At 41.2% G+C, this 25,993-nt stretch overlaps 1 protein-coding gene across 7 annotated transcripts in view; it reads right to left on the reverse strand.

The window, feature by feature from the left end:
- The window catches only part of PDE8B (phosphodiesterase 8B), a 385,418-nt gene that overhangs the window by 71,701 nt on the left and 287,724 nt on the right, over positions 1–25,993 (reverse strand). For all 7 annotated transcript variants that reach the window (XM_049707740.1, XM_049707742.1, XM_049707743.1 and 4 more), the window contains one exon: positions 24,397–24,457. In XM_049707740.1, the coding sequence (XP_049563697.1) occupies positions 24,397–24,457 (61 nt within the window). The remainder of the gene's footprint in view (positions 1–24,396; positions 24,458–25,993) is intronic.

The raw sequence follows: 25,993 nt of genomic DNA on the forward strand, positions 1-25,993 counted from the left end.
AAACTGCAATGCTATCCAGAGATTGGGAGGCCACAGATGCCATTTCTGCACTCTCCCTTTGCCTCATGCTGCTGGTAGCTCCCTGAAAGGAGCTTGTGCACATACATGGCACCCTGATTTTTGTGGCTGCCAGCTAGGAGTCACCCCTTGATTGCCTGGCTCTGGTGGCCAGCAGGGCTTCTTTCCCAGGTTCCACAGGACTGCAACAAACAGAAAGATAGTTCTCAATAGGCTATCCCCCAAGGGCATGGCACAGAGGCAGCACAGAGCAATACCCAGTCCTACCCTTTAAGAGCTATATTTCCATACTTTAAGAGCTGCTGCCTGAGGATCCCGCTTCCAGTCAGCCTCCATCCAGGTTCTGACGGGATCCTCTCCTTTGGGACACTGACAGGTCTTGGCACACCTTCAACTACTAGGAGCCACTAAAACAAAGTAGGCTGCCTGGACAATCACAAAGGTATGAGAGACAACCAAGAGCTAGGGCAGGGCAGAATAATAAGTTTCATCAAACTTTTTTTTCTAACACACAGAAACCAATACAGAGCATCAAGTAAAATGAAGAAACAGAGGAACATGTTCCAAATGAAAGAACAAGATAAAACCTCAGAAAAAGACCTTAATTAAGTGGAGATAAGTGATTTACCTAACAAAGATTTCAAAATAACAGTCATAAATGTGTTTACTGAGATCAGGAGAACAATGTCTGAACACAGTGAGAATTTCAAGAAAGAGAGAATATAAATAAGTACCAAACAGAAATCACAGAGCTGAAGAATAGATAACTGCACTGAAAAGTCCAAAAGAGGAGTTTCAACAGCAGCCTAGATGGAGCAGAAGAAAGGATCAGTGAACTCAAAGAGAGGGCAGTGGAATTCACCCACTCAGAGCAGCAAAAAGAAAAAAGAATGAAAAGGAGTGAAGATAGTTTAAGGGACTTAAGGCACAACCAATATTTGCATTATAGGAATCCCAGAAAGAGAAGAGAGAAAGGGGCAGGAAACTTAGTTGAAGAAATAATGGCTGAAAACTTCACTAACTTAGAGAAGGAAACAGATATCCAGATCCATGAAGCCCTGAAAGTTCCAAAGAAGATGAATCCAAACAGACCTACACCAAGACCCATTATAATTAAATTGTCAAAAGTTAAAGACAAGGGGGCAATCTTAAAAGCAGCAAGAGAAAAACAACTCATTTTGTACAGGGGAACTCCCATAAGACTGAAAGCAAATTTTTCATCAGAAACTTTGCAGGCCAAAACGGAGAGTCATGATATATTCAAAGTGCTGAAAGAAAAGAAGTGTCAATCGAGAATTCTCTACCTGGCAAAGCTGTCCTTCAGAATTGAAGGAGACATAAAGAGTTTTACACACAAGCAAAAGTTGAAGGAGTTCATAACCACTAGACTGGGCTTAGAATAAATGTTAAAGACACTTCTTTAAGGTGAAACAAAAAATCACTAATTAGTAACAGGAAAACAAAGTATAAATCTCAAAAAAAACTAATGTTGTAAAGGTGATAGATTAATCACTTATAAAAGACAAAAGTAGTAAGAATAACTATAATACAATAATTCATTAATAAATACACAAGATAAAAGGACGCTAAACAGCCACATGCAAAAGCATAAACCTTGACCACTATTTTACACCATACACAAAAGTCAACTCAAAATGGATTGAGGACTTGAACTTCAGACCGGAAACCATAAAACTCCTAGAAGAAAACATAGGAAGTAAGCGCCTTGACACCGGCCTTGGTGATGATTTTTTAAAAATCTGACAACAAAAGCAAAAGCAACAAAAGCATAAGTAAACAAGATGGACTGCAGCAAACTAAAAGCTTCTGCACAGCAAAGGAAACCACCAACAAAATGAAATGACAGCCTACTGTGTGGGAGAAAATATTTGCAAGTCGTATCTGATAAAAGGCTAATATCCAAAATAGATAAAGAACACATATAACTTAATAGCAAAACCCCAAATAATCCAATTTAAAAATGGGCAGAGGGCTTCCCTGGTGGCGCAGTGGTTGAGAGTCCACCTGCCGATGCAGGGGACATGGGTTTGTGCCCTGGTCTGGGAGGATCCCACATGCCGCGGAGCGGCTGGGCCCGTGAGCCATGGCCGCTGAGCCTGCGCGTCCGGAGCCTGTGCTCCACAACGAGAGAGGCCACAACAGTGAGAGGCCCGCGTACCGCAAAAGAAAAAAAAAATGGGCAGAGGATCTGACTAGACATTTTTGCAAAGAAGATATACAGATGGCCAACAGGTACACAAATAGGTGCTCAACATCACTAATCATCAGGGAAATGCAAATCAAAACCACTACGAGATATAATCTCACATCTGTAAGGATGGCTGTTATCAAAAAGTAACGGAACAACAAGTGTTGGTGAGAATATGGAGAAAAGGGAACACTTATGTACTGTTGATGGGAATGTAAATAGGTACAGCCAGTATGGAAAACAGTATGGCGATTTCTCAAAAAGTTAAAAGTAGAACTACCATATAATCTAACAATTCCACTTCTGGGTATTTACCCAAAGGAAATGAAATCACTAACTAGAAAATATATATGCATCTCCATGTTCATTGCAGCATTAGCTACAATAGCAGTACATGGAAACAACCTAAGTGTCCACCGATGGATGAATGGATAAAAAATTGTGGTATATATACACAATGGAATATTATTCAGCGAGAAAAAGGAATGAAATCTTGCCATTTTCAACAACACGGATGGGCTTTGAGGGCATTATACTAAGTGAAATAAGTCAGACAGAGAAAGAGAAATACTGTAAGATCTCTCTTCTGTGTGGAATTTTAAAAACAAAACAAAACAAGCTTATACTACAGAGCCAGTGGTGGGGGTTGGGGGTCAAAAAGTAAAAAGAAAATAAAGAGAAAAAAAATCTTGTTCTCTTTGTCAAGTATATTCGAGGGTCCTATACCTAGTTTCTTCACATGTAAGACAGAAATGTTAATCATAACGTTAGTACAGAGGGTACCTGACTTATTATGGTTTGACTTATGATTTTTCAACTTTACAATGGTGCAAAAGTGATACACTTTCAGTAGAAACTGTAGTTCGAATTTTGATCTTTTCCCAGGCTAGCAATACATGGTATGATACTCTCTCGTGATGCTGCAGGCAGCATTGAGCCTCACAATCACCATGGTAAACAGCCAATACTCTGAGAACCATTCTGTACCCATAAAACCCTTTTGTTTTTCAGTTTCTGTACGTATTCAATAAGTTACATGAGATATTCAATACCTGATTATAAATTATGCTTTGTGTTGGATAATTTTGCCCAGCTGTAGGCTAATATAAGTGTTCTGAGCATGTTTAAGATAAGCTAGGGTAAGCGACAATGTTTGGTAGGCTAGGAGTATTAAATGTCTTTTCAACTCATGATGGATTTATTGGGACGTAACCCCACCATAAGTCAAGGAAGATCTGCAATAATAATGAGAGTTCTTATTTATTGAACATTTACCGTGAGCCAGACACTGCACTAGGCACTTCCCATGAATTATCTCATTTGATCCTCATATAAGCCCAAAGAGTGAGGGGCTCATTATGTCCTTGTTAAACAGATGAGAAAACTGGGGTACAGAGAATGTGATTAGGTTACTCATGGATGCCCAGACAGTGAGTGGTAGAGCCAAAGTGACCACAGTGTAATAGGATAGGCACTGGTTTGGGATCAGAGCCTTGGATTCCAACCTCGATTATCTCATTAATTCTATGACCTTGGAAGTCATCCAATATCTCTGGGTTTCAGGGTTTTATTGTTGTTTGCTTGTAAATGAGGATGTTGGAAAGCATGGACTTTATTTAAGCCCTTTCTATCTCTGACATTTGGAATACAAAAATAAATAAAATAAAACAAAACATAACTTTTTGCTTAAAGTAATAATAATAATGTATTGGGTGATTATAGAATATGGGAAAGAAAATAGAGTCAATAAGATCATTAAAAAATAGATTAAAACCCATTGAATAAAATAGGAATCCATGAGTCCATACTCACATAAACTAACAAATAAATTGAAAGTCTGATGATTAACATGATATTTACAAAATCCCAAAGTAACTTCCCATAAAATATTCATTAACTATAAAGAGGAGAAAAGTAACTTTACCGTGGAGAAGCCTGAGAGATACTATCTGAATCTAGTGATCAAAATTAACATCATCAGTAATGGAGCAAATTCAAATCTCATGCCTTTTAGTAGTCAACATCACTTCTGGAATATTCTTAGCCAAGATGTATAACTTAAATCTAATCACGAGGCAACATTAGTAAACCCAAACTGAGGGATATTATACACATAGTTGGACTCGTTATCCTCAAAACTGTCAAGATTGTGAAAGTTAAGGAAAGACTGAGGAACTACTCCAGTCTGAAGGAGATCAAGAGACATGACTGATTCTAAACTAGACTCTCTTTCTACAAAAGACTTTAGTGGGGAAATAAGTAAAACTCAAATGGAGTCTGAGATTTAAATGGTAGTAATGTATGGCTGTTAATTTCCCGGTTCTGATGATGGTCTTCTGGTTATGTATAAAAGGGTCTTTGTTTGTAGAAAATACAAATAAAGGTATTCAGAGTCAATGGTGCATCATGTTACCAACTTACTTTCAAATAGTCAAGGAAAAAAAAGAAGTTCTTTTTACCATTCTTACAACTTTTCTGCAAGTTTGAGAAAGAGAGATGGAAGGAAAGAGAAAGAGACAGACAGGCAGGCAGACCAGGGCTAGGATCACCTATATGAAGTTGACAGCACTGAAGTTCATGGTATAAGCGATGCTGCGAGTCCAGGAACTGCCTAAGTCATCCTGCCCAGTCTCTAAGCTAATCCTGATTAAGACCATGATGCATGTACTAGGAGCATAATTCTACAGTGGATTCTTGTTTCCCCTCTATTTACCTGCTCAGCCCACAGCCTGCTTGACTAGAACTTGGAAACACTTCCCAGCTGTAGCCAGGCCCCTATACCCACTGAAGCACCCAAACCCTGCTCTCCAGAATTTCTACCTAGCGGCTGGGTCTTGTTCAGAAGTGGGTGGGGCACCCAGAGCCCCAAAGTTAGCAGCCACCTGACTCTAAGTATCTTTACTATCTGCAAATATAGGCTGACCTGCCCCACCCACCGTATCTCCCCCAGAATGTCTCTGCGAGTCTGGATCAAGCTTGAGTGTGCAACAGCCTTTTACCCTGTCATTTGCTGAGGTCCCAACAGCCTTCCCAAACTCCCCTTCCTTGGCCAAAATGGAAGGAATGGGTGATACCTCTGAAGAAGAATTTAGGGGATGTACAAGGAGGAAGAAGAAGGCAAACAAGGAAAGGGTTGGGAGGGATGACTGGGGCAGTAGCATGCTGTGCAAACCAAAGGAGGAGTTTCACAGAGAGCAGGGGTTCACCAAGGTAAGGAAGTACAATGAAAAAGTCTTTGGACCTGATCCTTGGGAGGTCACTGGTGAGCTCTGAGAGGGCATCGTCCATAGAGTCTGAGGCAGAAGTCAAGTGATGAGATGTTGGATATCAGGGGTAAAGGCAGCAAAGAAGTTTTTCAAGGAAAGGCAGAGGTGAGGTAGTTCTGCAAGATTTAAACAATGAAATATTGGGGGCATATGGAGAACCCACACCATGTTTGGTAGGCTTTCAGAAGAAACTATGAACTAAAAATAAAAATATGGGAAAGAGTGGTTGGGGTATTTGGTCATGGGATAGAATTAAGCGGACAGGTAAAAGATTTGACTTGGAAAGTGGAGACTGTATGAGACCCAAAAAAGGGGTAGAGGGGGATAGAAAGAATATATAAAGATAGTAATATTTTTAAAAGATGCAAACTGTGACATCAAAAACATAAAATTAAAAACTTAGGGCTTTAGAATGCATTTAAACTTCAGTGTATCAACTTAAAACAGACTGTTATAAGATGCTTTATGCAAGCCTCACGGTAACCACAAGGCTAACCTAACAGTAGATACACAAAAGATAAACAGAAAGGAATCTACTTATACCACCATGAAAAGGAACAATTCACAAAGGAAGAGACCAAAAGAAGAAGAAACAAAGGAATAATAAAACAGCCCCAAAACAATGAACAAAATGGTGGTAGGTCCATACTTATCAATAATTACTTTAAATGTAATGGACTAAATTCTCCAATCAAAAGACAAAGTGGCTGAATGGATAAAAAACAAGACCCAACTATACACTGTCTACAAAAGATTCACTTCAGTTTTAAGAACACAGACTGAAAGTGAAAGGATGGAAAAAGATATTCCATGCAAATGGAAACCAAAAGAAACCTGGGGTAGCTATACGTATATCTGACAAAATAGACTTTAAGACAAAAAGTGTAATAGGAGACAAAGAAGGTCATTATATAATGATAAAGGGGTCAATCCAACAAGAGGATATAACATTTGTAAATATTTGTGCACCTAAGAAGGAGCACGTAAATACATAAAGCAAATATTAACAGACCTAAAGGGAGAAATTGACAGCAATACAAGAATAGTAGGGGACTTGAATACCACACTTTCATCAAGGGATAGATCACCCAGATAATCAATAAGGAAACAATAGACTTAAACTATGCATTAGGCCAGATGGACTTCAGATATTCACAGAACATTCCGTCCAAAAGCAGCAGGATACATATTCTTTTTAAGTGCACGTAGAACATTCTCCAGGACATATCATATATTAGGCCACAAAACAAGTCTTAATACATTTAAGACGACTGAAATCAAATCAAGCATCTTTTCCAACCATAATTGTATGAAACTAGAAATTAATTACAAAAAAATTGAGGGCTTCCCTGGTGGCGCAGTGGTTGAGAGTCTGCCTGCCGATGCAGGGGACATGGGTTCGTGCCCCGGTCCAGGAGGATCCCACGTGCCGCGGAGCGGCTGGGCCTGTGAGCCATGGCTGCTGAGCCTGCACGTCCGTGCTCCACAACGGGAGAGGCCACAACAGTGAGAGGCCCGTGTACCGCAAAAAAAAAAAGAAAAAAAAAAGAAAACTGGAAAATTCACAAATATATGGAGATTAAATACCATTTACTGAACAACCAATGGTCAAAGAAAAAAAGGGAATTTAAAAATATCTTGAGACAAATAAAAGTGGAAATACAACATGCCAAAACTCATGGGATGCAGAAAAAGCACTTCTAAGAGGGAAGTTCATAGAGATAAACACCTACATTAAGAAACTAGAAAAATCTCAAACAACTTATCTTTATACCTCAAGGAAATAGAACAAACTAAGCTCAAAGTTAGTAGAAGGAAGGAAATAAAGATCTGAGCAGAAATAAATGAAATAGAGACTATGACAATAGAAAAGATCAATGAAACTAAGAACTGTTTGCTTTTTAAAGAGATAAAATAGTCAAATCTTTAGCTAGACTCAACAAGAAAAGAAGAGAGAGGACTCAAATAAAATCAGAAATGAAGGAGGAGACATTACAGCTGATACTGCAGAAATACAAAGGATCATAAGAGACTACTATAAACAATTATATGCCAAAAAATTGGACAACCTAGAAGAAATGAATACATTCCTAGAAACACACAACTTACCAAGACTGTATCATGAAGAAATAGAAAATCTGAGCAGACAAATTACTAGGGAGGAGATTTAATCAGTAAGTCAAAAACCTCCCAACAAAGAAAAGCCCAGGAGCAGATAGCTTCATTGGTGAATTTTAGCAAACATTTAAAGAAAATTTAGTGCCAGCCCTTCTCAAACTTCCAAAAATTCGAGGAGGAAGGAACACTCCCAAACTCATTTTATGAGGCCATCACTACCCTGATACCAAAGCCAGACAAAGACACTAACAAAAAAACTACAGGCCAACATCTGTGATGAACATAGATGCAAAAATTCTCAAAATATTATCAAACCAAATTCCACAGTATATTTAAAGGATTACATACCATGATAAAGTGAAATTTATCACTGGGATGCAAGGATGGTTCAACATGTGCAAATCAATGAATGTGATACACCACATAAACAAAAGATAAAAATCATATGATCATCTCAATAGATGCAGAAAAAGTGCTTGACAAAATTCAACATCCATTCATGATAAAAGCTCTCGATAACTTTTCAGAAAGATGACACCAAAAGTGAAGAAGGAAGACCCTGTCTCTGCCAAAGCCAAGACTCTGAAGGCTAAGAAAGCAGTGCTAAAAGTCATTCCCAGCCACAAAAGAACAATACACATCACCCCGCTTCCAGTGCCTAAAACACTGTAGCTCTGAAAGCAGCTCAGATATCCTTGGAAGAACACCTCCAGGAGAAACAAGCTTTTACTATATCATTATAAACTTCCCCCTGACCACCCAGTGAGCCATGAGGAAGATAGAAGACAACACCACATTCGTGTTTATTGCAGTTTTCAAGGCCGAAAAACACCAGATCAAACAGGCTGTGAAGAAATTCCATGACACTGACTTAGCCAAGATCAATGCCCTGATCTGGCCTGATGAAGTGAAGAAGGCATTTGTTTGACTGGCTCCGAACTTTTGTTGCCAACAAAACTGGGATCATCTAAACTGAATCCAGACTAATTCTAAATATAAAATTTTTCACCATGAAAAAACTCTTAAAAAAGTGGGTATAGAGGGAATGTACCTCAACATAATATAGGTCATATATGACAAGCCCACAGCAAACATCATACTCAGTGGCGAGAAACTGAAAGCTTTTCCTCTATGACTGGAAACAAGACAAGGATGTCCACACTTGCCACTTTTATTCAACACACTACTGGAAGTTCAAGCCAGACAAATTAGCAAAGAAAAAGAAAAGTCATCAAATTGGAAAGAAAGAAGTAAAACGGTCTCCATTTTCAGATGACATGATCTTATATGTAGAAAAGCCTAAAAGATTTCTAACCTAATTTGTTAGAATAAACAAATTCAGTAAAGTTGAAGGATACAAAATCAGTTGTGTTTCTGTACATTAATGATGAACTATCAGAAAGAGAAAAATTTAAAAATCCCATTTACTGTTGCATTAAAATACAAAGAAATAAATTAAACCAAGGAGTTAGAAGGCTTGTACCCTGAGAACTATAAAACACTGATGAAAGAGATTGAGGAAGGCACAATTAAGTGGAAAGGTATTCCATGCTCATGAACTGGAAGACTTAATACTGTTAAAATGTCCTTTGTACCCAAAGCAATCTACAGATTCGATGCGATCCCTATAAAATTCCAATGGCATTTTTCACAGAAATATAACAAACAATTCTAAAATTTGTATTGAACCACAAAAGACCCTGAGTAGCCAGAGAAACCTTGAGAAAGAAGAACAATGCTGGAGGCATCATGCTTCCTGATTTCAAACTGTATTACAAAGCTAGAGTATTCAAAACAGTATGGTATTGGCATAAAAACAGACACATAGATAAATGGAGCAGAAAGCCCAGAAATAAACCTATACATATATGGGCAATTTATGTACAACAAGGGATCCAAGAACACACAATGGGGAAAAGATAGTCTCTTCAATAAATGGTACTGGAAAACTGGATAGTCACATACAAAAGAATGAAACTAGACCACTGTCTTACACCACACATAAAAATCAAATCAAAATAGATTAAATACTTGAACGTAAGATCTGAAATGACAGAATTCCTAAAAGAAAACATAGGGGACAAGCTCCCTGATCCTAGGAATGACGTTTTGAATTTGACATCAAAAGCAACAAGCAAAAAAAAAAAACAAGTGGAACTACATCAAACTAAAAAGCTTCTGCATAGCAAAGGAGACCATCAACAAAATGAAAAGGCAACCTACTGAATGGGAGAAAATATTTGCAAATCATGATTCTGATAAGGGAGTTAATATCTACAAATACATAAAGAACTCATACAACTCAATAGCAAAAATCCCCCCCACAAAACCTGATTAAAAAATGAGCGGAAGATATGAATAGACATTTTTTCCAAAGAATACTCACAGATGGCCACCCAGTACACAAAGAGGTGCTCAACATCACTAATCATCAGGTAAATGCAAATCAAAACCAAAACAAAATATCAACTCATACCTATTAGAATGGCTATTATCAAAACTACAAGAGATATCAAGTGTTGGCAAGGATGAAAAGGGAACCCTTGTGCACTGCTGGTGAGAGTGTAAACTGGTACAACCACTGTGGAAAACAGTATGGAGACTCCTCAAAATATTGAAAATGAACTATCATATGATCCAGCAATTCCACTTCTGAGTATTTATCCAAAGGAAATGAAATCACTATCTTGAAAAGAGAGATGCACCCTCATGTTCGCTGCAGCATTATTTACAATAGTCAAGACATAGAAGCAACCTATGTGTCCATTGATGAATGAATGGATAAAGAAAATGCGGTTTATATATACCATGGATTATTATTATTCAGCTATAAAAAAGGAAATCCTGCCATTTGCAATAACATGGACCTTGATGGTGTTTCATGATAGGTAAAATAAGTCAGAGAAAGACAAATACTATAAGATATCACTTATATGTGGAATCAAAAAACAAAAAACCCGAGCTCATAGATACAGAGAACATATTGGTGGTTGCCAGAGGTGGGGGATTGAGAGGTGGATGAAATGGGTAAAGGTGATCAAAAGATACAAGCTTTCAGTTATGAGATAAATAAGTCCTGGGGATGTATGTACAGCATGGTGACTATAATTAACAATACTGTATCGTGTATTTGAAAGGTGCTAAGATTGTAGAGCTTAAATTTTCTCAGCAAAAGAAAAAAATATTTCTAACTGTGTCGTGATGGATGTTAACTAAACTTACTGTGTTGGTCATTTTGCAATGGACATGTATCAAATCACTATGCTGTACATTTAAAACGAATACTGTGTTCTATGTCAATAATTCCCCAGTTTTAAAAAGTCTGAGCCAAAAATAATAAAAAGTCTGAGCCAACGCAGGTAAATTGTGATCTAGACTAAGTCACAAATGTGGATTTAAATTTTTTGATTTTTATCCATGTAAACCATGCCTTGCCTGAACATTTTTCCTACAATGAATTTCTCTGTTCAGAATTTTCTATGGGTTTATGATATTGTAGAAAGAATTTTAAGATGTGAGCAGCTAACAAATACGTAAATATTAAATTAAACAATGTTTGGAGGGGGAGGGGGTTCTCTGTTTTCACCACAATAATATTAAGAGCGCTTAAAATAATAAACTGTGTTTTACTAAAAAAAAAAAAAAAAAAAAAAAAAAAAAAGTCCAGGGCTTCCCTGGTGGCTTAGTGGTTGAGAGTCCGCCTGCCGATGCAGGGGACACGGGTTCGTGCCCCGGTCCGGGAGGATCCCACACGCCGCAGAGCGGCTGGGCCCGTGAGCCATGGCCGCTGAGCCTGCGCGTCCGGAGCCTGTGCTCCGCAACGGGAGGGGCCACAACGGTGAGAGGCCCGCGTACCGCAAAAAAAAAAAAAAAAAAAAAAAAAAAAAAAAGTCCGAATTTGTAGCATTTGCTGATTTCCTCGATCTGATTTCCACCATGGCTCTTTGAAGCTACCAACATGTCACTGAACATGCGGGGTTGGGAAGATGCGTGTGCAGCACAACTTTATATTGTATTTCCACCATGCAGATAAAACAAATGTTAAGTAACCTCAACAGCATAGTTAACAGTAAAATGTAGTAACATGGTAAGTTGTAGATTTTGAGTCCTTATTACCTATTTAAAAATTTATATAATTGCGTGCTTCTATAATTTAATTTTAATAATGCCTCACAAAACTCCAGAAAATTAAACAGTCAGCTCTCAAGAGCCTGCGGCAGTTAGGAGGCTAGTGCAGGACAACCAGAGGCTGCCATGGGATGAAATGAAGTGGGACGGGGCTGGAGAAAAGGCCATGAAGTCAAGCGTTGTTAGGAAGACACAATCTTCAGAACTAAGTGGCTCTGAGGATGCAGGGGGATCAGGAAAGCAAGGTTGCTGAAGGTGGTTCCCAGGTTTGGGGGGCGCGGGGCGAGGTTGAGTGGAATGGGGGGTCCCATTAGCCAAGCCACGGATTTCCGCCGATATGGGGTAAAACGTGGTGACCTCATTCTCATCCACCCTTGTGTCTTCCACTGGGCCAAAGTGCTGGAAGGGAATTGCTGCTTAATGAATAGAGGAACGAATGCCCAGCTTACGCTGAGCACGTGTCCCAGCCTGAAAAGTTCTCAATGTGAACTGAATTAATGCCTTCTGAGGAGACAGACACCAACCGCTGCTTTGGAAAAAGAAAACTTTCCTATCAATTGTTAATTCCCACAAATTGCATAAAAATAGGTAAATAAGTAAAACTTTAACCTAAATCAGCTCTAAGGTAAGATAAAATCTTCTTGTGCTGAATTATTTTAAGTCTCCACAGTGAACAGAATATCTTTGAATAGTCTGAATGACACAAATCATACAAAAATACAACCTTTGGAATTTTAGTTAAATGTGGGGGGTGGGGAACTCCTCCTTCCCAAAGGCCAACATAGAATCTCCTCCTTAAATCCTAGTTGTCTTAAACGTGTCAGAGATAAAGAGCTAACGTTAATTTTTAAGAAACAGCTCAGCTATGTCTGTTTACCGTTCATCAACAAACCTATTTTACTTTTCTTAAGTCAAACGAATTTTTCTTCACGTTTAGGCCTCCCGTCCTGAGGCTCACCTGAGTGGGGCCTCGCCATCGGGGCAGCCTGTTACAGGTGAGCAGGCAGGAAAGGTTTCACACAGAGGGAACCGTGATTTCCGGCTCAGGACTTTGAGTGCCTTCCCCTCTGTTTTTCCCATTCTCTGCCTCATAGCTGTCCCCACCACAGGTCAGGTGTCTTATAAATACCTACACCGCGGCAGAGAGAACAGGAGAAGAGACCAGCCGGGACAGAGGAATCCCACCCCCGTGCAGGGCAGACAACCCCAGATCTGCTGCCCCGCTAGCCACGAGCGGCAGAGCACGTGTGTCTACCTGAAACGAGGCAGCCTCCTTTCCCACGGGGCTCAGGGTAGGTACACGCGCCCAGAATGTTCTCAGTCAGTCCCCTCCCTTGTCGGCTAGGTGGCTCTCTCAGCTTCAGACGTGTGGGGTCTCATGAAGTTTGTCGTGCCCAGCTACAACAGCTGCCAGCAGCGCCAGGCCTGCGGTCGCCTCTCTCTCCTGTGAGCCGAGACTTTCTCACACATGTAATCGCATCGCTGAATTCTCAGCGTGCGGGCCTGTTCCCTGCTGGGACCTCCTAGTTGTCTTACGCTCAGACACCCCGCAGGTACTCCATTCCCATCTGCTCAGGGTTTGGCTGTTCAAACATGGTTTCTCAGGAAAAACTGTGGTTTTGCAATATTGGAGCCCTTTCTTTAAATAGCTCCGTGTAAATATGTACTAAAGCTAAATGGAAAAATGTTGTTTACTTAGTGGTTTCACCAAATCTATCAACAAATATTTGGGGCACCTACTGTGAGTAAGGTACATATGTACAAACTCAGTACCGTGGTAGTACACTGATTAGATAAAATACATCTCTAAACATGAACAGCCACTTTCAGTGCAAACTGAAGTCATGTTTTCAGTGGCAGTGTCCTTTTTCTCCCACTTCAGGAAGTCACACTTGGATGTGCGCCCTGGGAGAACACAGCAAATACTCTTTGCAATGGCATGTGATATGTATATTGGCTACATACAGATGAAAACTCTACATGTAATAATAATTTGGGACTAGACAGAGCTGTATCTTTGATTTCTTATGCCTTCCAAAGGTTACTGTATTAGGGAATAAAAATTAGCTTTCAAAATATTTTCCTGTTATCTACTGGGTACACACAGTGGCCGGAAGTGAGAACTTACCCAAAGCAGCATAAGATTAACAGTGGAATGGACGATGCAGAAAAACAGTGTCACCGTCACCTTCACTGGTGGGGAGAGAGATGGCGGGCAGGCTTGGGGAGATTCTTGGAGGGAAAAGAAGCTGGACTGAGTCCTGAAGGACGAGGAAGCTGCAAAGGGTCTACATTATTCAAAAACATGCGACATAGATAATCTAGACAATAATCATTTTAAGATGACATATATTACATATTTTGGGGGGAGAAATGGGCTAGACAATCTTCCCAACGACTCTGTAATTATGTGTACTTATGGGCAGGAGAAGCATATCTCTGAGCACATTTGGATCATTTGATATATTTTCCATGTAATGCAATATTAAGTAAAAGTGAGGATAAAATTGACACGCTAACAAAATCCAAGTTGAATTAGTTAGATGCTGAGGTTCTAGATAGACCAGAAACCTGCAGAATGTATTTTTAGGATGCAGAATTATAATGGTGTTAGAAATACAAAGTGGCATCAGTAATAAATGTATTGAGGCTACAGAAAAAATTCTCCCCACCTTGTTTCTATGGATACTTTTTATATGTTAACACAAGAAATAAAAAAACAAAACGAAACAAAACCCCCATGGGACACATCTCAAATATTGGGAATTTAGGATACACTGAAACTTGTTTTTATCACCAGGGATCAGCAATGAATAGAAACCAGCAAGTGATTCTACCCATCTTTCTCTCCTGGTTGCCCGCAACAGCCATGCTCTTCCTGTTTTACCGAGAATGCAGTGGGATGAGGCTCTCTGAGCATTAAGGCCCCTATTCTGTGCACGCTGGGGGGAGGCCCCCCAATCATGAAGAGGGCTATCAGCCAAGCCACCTGCTGGGAAGGAAAAGATGAGGGGGAGCCGACCCTGGCAAACGTGGGGAGAGTCGAGGCCTAGGGGCAGCGAGGGGCGAGACTCACCCAAGAGAAGGCCGGTCTGGGGCGGGACTGCAAGGGCCACAGGGGCAGTGGGTGGGAGGGCGTGGTGCCCAGAGCTCCCACTGTCCACCCGATAGCTCTAGAAAGTGACAGCTAACTTTCTGCTGTCAGCTGGAGAACTAATGGAAGGCGCCCCCCACACCTCCCTGAACAAAAATGGTCCCTGAACGTCTGCTTAAGCACCCATCATGGAAGAGGAAAGCACTCCTAGGGGCCTGGGTTACAGCCTCCTCTCCTGGGAGGCTCAGTAAGTCTGCAGCCGACTCACTGACAGAAGCTAGACTGTGTGTGTAGCTCTTTGAACCCCTCTATTGCCTGCGAAAGGGCGCAAAGAGCTGGATTCGGGGTAAGATTTAGCCTGGAAGGCAAGGGCGAGACCCCCAACAGAAATAATGTGAGAGCCACAAATGCAAGCCACATACGTAATTTTAAGTATTCTACTAGCTGCATTAAGGTGACAAGAAACAGGTGAAATTAATATTTTAAGTACAATATGTGCGAGATGTTATCATTTCAACATGTTATCAACATGAGACTGAGATGTTTTTAATAAGCTAATTTACATTCTTTTTCAGACTAAGTCTCTGAGATCTAGCACGTGGTTCACACTTGGAGCACATCGCCATTTGCTGAGCCACATTTCCATCTGGGACGTGCAGGTCTAGGGCACAAGCTGGGCATGCCTGGGGCAGAGCTGGGGGTCCTCTGCAACACAACATTCTGAGCAGCCTGGGTCAGGGGCCTCATGCTCAGGAGGGGAAAGCTGGAGGGCCAGAAGTGAAAACAAGCATTCCTGACTATATTAAACCAGGAACAGCCTCCGCTCATGAACCAATATTCCAAATTCACATTATCAGGGTCTTGAAGTCATTCATCTTATCCAGTATCTCGTAAACTTCAGAGTGAATTAGAAGCAACTGGAAGGCTTATTAAAACAGACTGCCCAGGACCACCCCCTAAATTTCTGATTCTGTAGTCTGGTTTTGTAATTCTAACAAATTCCTGGGGCCACTGCTGCTCCAGGGAGCCACACTTGGAGAACCACTGATCTAGTCTAACCTCTGGCCAATGAGTGACCTCCCTAGACAGCTTTTCCCACTGAAAGCTCACTCTACTGCTATTTGATTACCTCCCGTGGTGGTGAACTCACTACCTGATAAGGCTACAAACTTTGGTCAATTCTAATAATTCTTTCCTATATTGAGCCTAATCGGATCCCTTAAAACTTTCCACTGCTTTTGCCTTCAGGACCCAGTCCCTCCTTCCCTACTTGAAGCCTTCACAAAACTAAAGACCTGTTCCTTCCCCTTTCTTATTCCCTGACACTCTATGTCCTTGTATCTTGTTTTAGGCACTTCTGACAGGTTTTGTCTTAAGCATTATTATTACAGTAAAGTTCTATTTTTCCCTAATCTTTACAACAATTTCAAGATTAAATAGTTTACTCTAAAACAAAATACAGTCATTCCTTGTTATTCATGGGGGATTGGTTCTAGGACCACCCTCCTAGTTGTCCTCTGCTCTCATGGATATCAAAATCCACGCACCCAAGTCCCTTGTACAAAATGGCATAGTAGTATGAACCCTAAAAAGCTTATCTCAAAGCAAAGTTTCATTACTGCAAATTTGGCCAACTCAGCCCCTATTTCTGCCTCTTCTATCCCCAAATAAGTTACAAGCGTGAAACTGCTTTTAAAGCAGTGACTTCCAAATGCCTGTCCCCATACTGATGTCAGGCTGTGACGACGCTTACGTAGGTTTTCACTGAGAGAAACAAGGTTTCAACTAAGGCAAACTGATTCATGTTAAATAGCTATTCTTCATTCAGAGATTATGTCCTTCCTGTTTCTCAGGGCTGAAACAACCTTCCTGTCATGAGGGTGAGGTGGTGGTCAATGAAATTCCAAAGACAGGAACCCCTGTTGTCTAGCTCTGGAAAGCCCTGTGCAAAATCCAGATCAGATTCGTCTCAGTCTGCTCTCAACCAGCTTTTGTCCTGGAACGCTGATTAGTCAGAAAGCAGACCACTTCCTCTGAGCCTGGCTATGACCTTCTCCTGCTATAGCCCCATTGACCAAGGGAATATTTTCGGGAGCTGCTCATTGGGTGGGCTGTGCTTCCTGACTTCACAAGAGAACGACTTCCTCTTACTGGACACGAGACACGTGCATCTCCCTGAGGCTTCTCCGTGGCCTGTGTGTCACCCCCCACCCCCCACCATGAGAACAGAGACCAGATGATACAGTACGATGGACACCACCAGCTGCAACCCCACACTCGCTCCAGGGCTCCAAGCCTGCCACTGGCTGCTGGCTTTTGAGAGTGCTGTGCTCCCCATATTCTAATGGCCAAGGCTTGGAGAAGTGCGAATGGGGGCCGTACTGCAACTGGGCTGGGGATGGGCACTATGGGGGTGGCAGTGGGGAGATCGCCTCTCCTTGGACCAGGCCAGCTTAGGAGGAGCTGGTTTAAAGCTGGGATCCTGGAAGCCTCCTTCCCCTATGTGAGTCCAACTCCCGGACCGTGCTTGCAGGTGTCTGAAATTCGAGTTTCAGCCATGCATTTGGATTTCGACCTGGACCTCATGAAAAGGCAAAGCCTCAGGGGAACTAAGTTCTCACACGGGTATAAAGGGGTTGTGACAGGCTCTGAACCAGGGTGCGGGGGATGCCAGGAAAGCAAAGGGTGTTCAAAGAAGTATGTGCATGCGTGGAGGCGGGGAGGCCTTCCAGAGGGCGGGGCAGATGGTCTCTGACCTAAGAAAGTGGGAAATTCAAGAAAGAAAATTATCTTTTAGAAATGAGGTTGGCAAATTTTTTCTGTAAAGGGCCAGAGTACATATTTCAGGCTTTGCTGGCCACATGGTCTCTGTTGTACCTGTTCAACCCTGCTGTTGTAGAATGAAAGCAGCCTCAGGTGCTACGTAAAAAAGAATGTGGCTGTGAGCCAATAAAACTTTATTTACAAAACAGACCACATTTGGCCTGTAGGTTGTAGCTTGTTGCCCTTTGTCCTAGATGACACCTAAAAAAATCCTAGCCAGCCTCCTTCAGTCCTGCGTTCTGTGCTTCTGCAGCACCTGTTTCACACCTCCCAACACTGTGCTCTAGAAAGGTGTCCTGTTTATTTGTCTGTGGCCCCATAGCTTCTGGGGCAGAGACTTCGTGTCCCTGGCGCCAGCACAGAACAGGTGTTTAATGCATATCTGCGGAGAAAATGTGTGAGTGCTGCAGGGGGTGACAGTGTTTACAGCAGACTAACCTCGCAGGGCATTTGCAGCCTTTTGGCAAAAAGCTACAGGGTTCACAGAGGAAAAAAGATCTTTGCTGATGAAAAGCACCACCAGCAGACAGCAGCCTGGCTTCCAATTTCATTCCTTGTTAAAATGCAAACCCATGGGTGGATTTTGACTTCAGGGCTAAACCCCAAAGCCGCGCCACTACAACCACCTGCAGACGGGCTGCTCCCACCCTCTAGGGAGCGCTTCCCATCACAGACCCATCACCATTTACTTCAGCCTCCTTTAATGAGAAGGAAAAACAGTGTGTCTGGCCAGAGATATAAAAATTCTTTGTTATTGGAAAATCTAAGTGTCTCTCTAGGCCAGTGCAGCACGATTAGGTGACGTCAATGGCTCAGGATATCTGAGCCCTGCATTTCCACCCTTCTCAGAACAGCAGCTAATTTACGGCAATAAAATCATTTCTATTTAGAGCCCCAGAAAAGAGGAGGTGGCCCCTCTTCTTCTGCATCCCTGAGTCCTGTGCTAAGGACTTGCCCGCTCTCCCTGTGAAGCAGGAAGCGTGTACAGGTGGCAGGAGGCCAGGACCGAGACATCCAAGTCCACTCCAGCTCACCAACAGCTTGAGGGCCTACTACGCACCAGGCAGCATGGGCACACAAAGACAAGCACAGCCCAGGGACCCTGCTGGAGAGGAGAGGGCAGTGAGGCACACAAGTGGGCGTGATACACAGCAAAGAAGGTACTTTGGAGGCTCGAGGAGGGAGATGGAACTTGATGTTTCTTGGGCTGGACCATGGAGGGCTGCTAGAATTTGGGCACATGGAGCTGCAGGGAAATGGTGACAGGAGACGGGGTCCATTCACTAAACAGCAAAGCGGGGCAGGAGGAGGAGGCAGGCTAGGCTGGTGGGGGAGGCTCTGCTTGGTTTTGGACGTGGACTATACTCGACTCATTTCTGGATGGGCGTGAACAAGCCCAAGTGGGCCTGGGTCCTGCATTGTGGCTTCACAGCTCATAGCAGTTGGTTTGCACTGCTTGGGTTCACTAGTTTGTCTCTAAAAAGCCATCAGAATGTCATGTGATTCTCCCGCTACCCATGTCACCTCTCACATGGACTTTATTCTTCCTCCTGTGATGTCTAAACTTTGCTGTTGGGAGAATTTTTTTCCTGTGAAAGTCAGTTCCCCTCCTTTCCCAGAGGTCTCCAAGGACTTGCCTCTCTGCATGAGTTTATGTTATTAAGTGAAAATTTCCTGATTCTAGACGAAACACTCAGTGCTGAAGGAGGTGTTTTATGTTGAACTAAATCTTACAAAAAAGTACATGATTCCTTTTGCTATTCTAGAATATTTTTCCAATATTCTTAAGAAAGAAGAACAAAGCTGGAGGTATCACACTCCCCAATTTCAAACTATGTTACAAATCTATAGTAATGAAGACAGTATGGTATTGGCATAAAAACAGACACATATTTATCTGCATAGATAGTTCAATGTATCTAATGATGTAGATCAATAGAGAGTCCAGACATAAACTCACATATATATGGTCAATTAATTTATGACAAAGGAGCCAAGAATATGTAAGGTGGGAAGAATAGTTTCTTCAGTAAATGGTGTTGGATTAAATAGCTACATGGAGGGTTTCCCTGGAGGTGCAGTGGTTGGGAGTCCACCTACCAATGCAGAGGACACAGGTTCCATCCTTGGTCCGGGAAGAACCCACATGCCGCAGAGCAACTAAGCCCGTGTGCCACAACTACTGATCCTGCACTCTAGAGCCTGCAAGTCACAACTACTGAGCCCACGGGCCACAACTACTGAAGCCTGCACGCCTAGAGCCCGTACTCCGCAACAAGAGAAGCCACCGCAATGAGAAGCCCGCGCACCACAACAAAGAGTAGCCCCCACTTGCCGCAGCTACCGCAACTAGAGAAAGCCCGTGTGCAGCAACGAAGATCTGATGCAGCCAAAAATAAATAAATTAATAAATTTTTAAAAAATAGCCACATGGAAAAGAATGAAACTGGATCACTATCTTACACTATACACAAAAATCTACGCAAAATGGATTAAAGTCTTGAACTTAAAATCTGAAATCATGAAATTCCTAGAAGAAACCATAGGGGATAAGCTCCTTGATGTTGGTCTTGCAGTGATTTTCTGACACCAAAAGCAAAGGCAACGAAACCAAATATAAACAACTGGGACTACATAAAACTAAAATGCTTTGCATAGCAAAGAAAACCACCAACAAAATGAAAGGATATCCTACCAAATAGGAGAAAATATTTGCATATCATATGTCTGATAAGGGAGTTAGCATCCAGAAAAATATAAAGAACTCATACAACTCAACAGCAAAAAAACAAACACAATAAAAAAATGGGTGGAGGATCTAAATAGATAGTTTTCTAAAGAAGACAAACAGATGGCCAACAGGTATACAAATAGGTGTTCAACATCACTAGTTTTCAGGGAAATACAAATCAAAACCACAGTGAGATATAAACTCACACCTGTTAACATGGCTATTATCAAAAAGTAAAAAAAATAACAAGTGTTGTCAAGGATGTAGACAAAAGGGAACCCTTGTGCACTGTTGGTGGGAATGTAAACTGGTGCAGCCACTATGGGAAACAGCATGGAAGTTCTTCAAAAAGTTAAAAATGGAACTACTATATGATCCAGAAATTCCACTTTTGGGTATTTATCGAAAGGAAATAAAATCACTAACTCTAAAATATATATGCAACCCCATACTCACTGCAGCATTATATACAATAGCCAAGACATGGAAACAACCATGGATGGTTGAATGGATAAAGAAAATGTGGTATATACACATACAATGAAATATCATTTAGCCATAAGAAAGAAGGAAATCTTGCCATTTGCAACAACATGGATGGCCCTTGAGGACATTACGGTAAGTGAAATAAATCAGATAGAGAAAGGCAAATACCATATGTTATCACTAATATGTGGAATCTAAAAAAACCCTCAAACTCATACACACAGACAACAGATCGGTGGTTGCCAGAGGTGGGGGTGGGGGGGTTAGGTAAAAGGGATGCAGGAGACTTCCCTGGTGGCGCAGTGGTTAAGAATCCTCCTGCCACTTCAGGGGACACGGGTTCGAGCCCTGGTCCGGGAAGATCCCACATGCCATGGAGCAACTAAGCCCGTGCGCCACAACTGCTAAGCCTGCGCTCTAGAGCCTGTGAGCCACAACTACTGAAGCCCGCATGCCTAGAGCCCATGCTCTGCAACAAGAGAAGCCACCACAATGAGAAACCCACGCACCGCAACAAAGAGGAGCCCCCGCTCGCCACGACTAGAGAAAGCCCGCGCACAGCAACAAAGACCCAAGGCAGCCAAAAATAAATAAATTAATTAATTAATTAATTTTAAAAAAGGGATGCAGGAGGTCAAAAAGTACAAACTTCCAGTTATAATGAATAAGTCCTGAGGATGTACTGTACAGCATGGACTATAGTCAATAATGCTATGCTGCATATTTGAAATTTGCTAAGAGTAGATATTAAAAGTTCTCAAAAAAATTTGTAACTACATATGGTGATGGATGTTAACTAGACTTACTGTGGTGATCATTTCACAGTCTATACAAATACTGAGTCATTATTTTTTAAAAAAGCAGATGGACATGGATACCTTCGATGGGCTGAGGTACCAGCTGGAAGCTCACTGCACTGGGTCTCCTCCCCTCTGGAGCTGCCTTCTCACTGGGAGGAGCCCAGGCATCTTGGGTCTGCCATGCCCCAGCTTACTTCCTTGCCTGGCCAGGCTTCCTCCTGATCCCACACCACTTCCCAAGCCTCTGACATGTTACACTAAAATGGATTATGCCCTGAAGCCCTTCATATCCCTGAGAGACACTGTCCCTTCTTTTAAAATCTTCATCTAAGTCAAAGGCCATGTTTGATAGATATTCAAAAATAGATCACTGGAGGTACACACACACACAGACACACACACACACACACACACACACACACACACACACAATGGAATACTACTCAGCCATAAGAAAGAATGACATTTTGCCATTTGCAACAACATGGATGGACTTGGAGGGCATCATCCTCAGTGAAATAAGTCAGACAGAGAAAGACTGTATAATATCACTTATATGTGGAATCTAAAAAATAAAACAAATGAATGAACAAAAAAGAAACAGACTCAGATATAGAGAACTAGTGGTTACCAGAGGGGAGAGGGAAAGGGGGAGAGGAAAAATTGGGTAGGGAATTAAGAGGTGTAAACTACTATGTCTAAAATGAATAAGCTACACAGATATATAGTATAACACAGGGAATATAGACAATATTTTATAATAACTATAAATGGACTATAACCTTTAAAAATTGCGAATAACTATGTTGCACTTCTGAAACATATAATATAGCACATCAATTATACCTAAATAAAATAAATAGATTTGTATTAAAAATAGATAATTGGTAATTATGTTTGTTGAATACTTTTTAATCAACAAACTTTACAGCATGAAGTGACAATACACACAATCCAGTACTAAAGTATAAACCAAAAACAAAAAATATCACAGATCCTTTTTGACCCACCTCCTAGAGAAATGGAAATAAAAATAAACAAATGGGACCTAATGAAACTTAAAAGCTTTTGCACAGCAAAGGAAACCATAAACAAGATGAAAAGACAACCCTCAGAATGGGAGAAAACATTCGCAAACGAATCAACGGACAAAGGATTAATCTCCAAAATATATAAGCAGCTCATGCAGCTCAATATCAAAAAGACAAAAAACCCAATCCAAAAATGGGCAGAAGACCTAAATAGACATTTCTCCAAAGAAGATATACAGATTGCCAACAAACACATGAAAGGATGCTCAACATCACTAATCATTAGAGAAATGCAAATCAAAACTACAGTGAGGTATCACCTCACACCAGTCAGAATGGCCATCATCAAAAAATCTACAAACAATAAATGCTGGAGAAGGTGTGGAGAAAAGGGAACCCTCTTGCACTGTTGGTGGGAATGTAAATTGATACAGCCACTATGGAGAACAGTATGGAGGTTCCTTAAAAAACTAAAAATAGAACTACCATGTGACCCAGCAATCCCACTACTGGGCATATATCCTGAGAAAACCATAATTCAAAGAGTCATGTATCACAATGTTAACTGAGGCACTATTTACAATAGCCAGGACATGGAAGCAACCTAAGTGTCCATCGACAGATGAATGGATAAAGGAGATGTGGCACATATATACAATGAAATATTATTCAGCCTTAAAAAGAAACGAAATTGAGTTATTTGTAGTGAGGTGGTTGGACCTAGAGTCTGTCATACAGAGTGAAGTAAGTCAGAAAGAGAAAAGCAAATACCGTGTGCTAACACACATATATGGAATCTAAAAAAAAAAAGGTTCTGATGAACCTAGGTGCAGGATTGGAATAAAGACACAGACGTAGATAATGGACTTGAGGACATGGGGAGGGGGAAGGGAAATCTGGGATGAAGTGAGAGAGTAGCATTGACATATATACACTACCAAATGTAAAATAGATAGCTAGTGGGAAGCTGCTGCAGAGCACAGGGAGATCAGCTTTGTGACCACCTAGAGGGGTGGGATAGGGAGGGTGGGAGAGAGGGAGACGCAAGAGAGAGGGGATATGGGGATATATGTATACATTTAGCTGATTCACTTTGTTATACAGCAGAAACTAACACAACATTGTAAAGCAATTATACTCCAATAAGAATGTGAAAAAAAAAAAGAAAAATATCAATACCGTTGTTCTCTGTGATAAAACTACCTAAAAAAGTTCTTAAATACAGCAACTTACTAAAATTCTGTTACTTCAGAAAACACTCAAATATATTGTTCTACATGATATAATGGTTTAAAAAATCATAGTACTAATTATAAATGATTTTTGTTTTTGACATGAATTTATAGGGGTGAAATGCTCAAATGCACATATAATTTTCACTTAAGAAATTAAGGTAGCAAATTAGAACATTTTTTATTTGGAGGAAAAATTTTATGCTCTCATAAAATATATTGGTCCTGAGCTGCACAGTCACAAGCTAAATCATAACTGACATGCGTTACTAATAAAGTGTATAGGCTTGCTGGGGAATTTTTTCTTTTACTATTTGTCTAAGGGCCTAATTTTGCCATAAAGCTTCTTAATTGGCAACTACAGTAAGATACGGAGAAAGACAAGTAGAGAACCGTGGTGAGAATGTAACGAACGCATGGTCAAGCTGACAGAGTAAATGAAACAAACTCAATACCATACCTGCTTATTTTTGTCAGTGGTACAACACAGTTTCTTGAGGGAGACAAAATGCCTAATTTTCCTAATAACATAAATAATCAGTTATTAGTGAGTCAGATATGAGATGATTCAACAAATTAGCAAATGAACACGTCAACAGAATCTTCTTCAAGTAAAACTCCAGGGTCCATTCTAGGGCAGGTTTTAAATTCTGACAAAACACAGTCTATAAAAGATGCATTTTTTTTTCACACACAGCCCACACATGCCTTCAGAAACTGGGCTTCCCTTTTAATCACAGCTGGCTCAGAAACACTTTCCTAATGGGTACTTCATTTTCTAACCAGCTCCTGAGGCCTGGCTCCTAGATAGCATCAGTGACAGGATGAAATGCTACTCCAGACTTTAAGTTAAAATGGGATTTAATTCTGCTGACACTCATACTTTGATAGCTTATATAGAAGGCAAAGACTCATTTGGACAATGACCAAAGTTCATGGTTGTTGTTTTTACATTTAATATTCCACATTCTTTCACAGCCCGGTCATCATAAATGATGGCATTTTTCAGGCACAGAAAAACCCTCTTGTTTTAAGATCATGGACAGAATCCCAAAACAGCCTGGGGTGTTGCTCATTACCACAAGGACACCAGGGAAAGACAACAGGTGCCTTAGTCCTGCACAACGATCAGCTCAAGGTAGATTTTCTACTGAGTGAAGCTAGAATTACAGAGGACTATATTAGATTTTATAGTAATGAATCTCTTCTCTCTGTGTCTCTGCTTCTGTCTCTCTGTCTCTGTCTGTCTTCCTCTTGGTTCAGTTTTCTCTGGAGGACTCTGAAGAGTCCTGGTTATTCTGTAGTGAGCATCACTAAATAGGAAGAGGTAAATTTTTCCTACTTTTAGTTAAGAATTTCCTTTGACAGCTCACTGGGGGAAAATATTGGGGGAAAAAATAACACTGTCTCTGGGCTCTAGAACTTCTTGCTCTTATCTGTCACATCAGAAAAATCAGAAAAACTCAATCTGACAGAAATAACCAAACAATAACTCGGTCTCCTCCACCTTGTTACCTAATAATTCTGGTCACACACACACACACACAGTGAATCTTAGCTTGAGAAGACGGTCTAAGGATGATGGTTGCAAACAATAATGTGATGGCCATCGTGGCCTCAGAGCTCTGACCGCTGGCGGAAATGGCCACACGGAAGCCTGTGCGCTCAGGAGGGATTTGGGGGCCTCTCTCTGTGCGCTCGAAACCCCTGGTCAGGGCTACCAGCGTCCCCACCATGCGGAGTGAAGCAAAGTAGCAGGAAACATGAGACAGTGGATTCTGAACGGAGCGGGGAACAATTTTGAAACTAACAAATAAGTAAAACTGGAGCAGAAACAACCTACACTTTGCTGACTACAGAACGTTTTCTAACCACACAATAAGAGTCACAGACAGGGCTCTCTTTGCTGGTTATTCGCACCATAACTGCTCCTTTTCTATTTCCAAAACATCACACAACAGCGTGTGTCCCTTGTAAACCTGTACCATGACGCTGGCTGCTTGACCTTCAGGCTTGTTTACAAAGGCTCCTCAGTGATGTACTGTTAGGGGGTCCTG

Source organism: Orcinus orca, chromosome 3 (assembly GCF_937001465.1).
Source record: "Orcinus orca chromosome 3, mOrcOrc1.1, whole genome shotgun sequence".
Lineage (NCBI taxonomy): Eukaryota > Metazoa > Chordata > Mammalia > Artiodactyla > Delphinidae > Orcinus > Orcinus orca.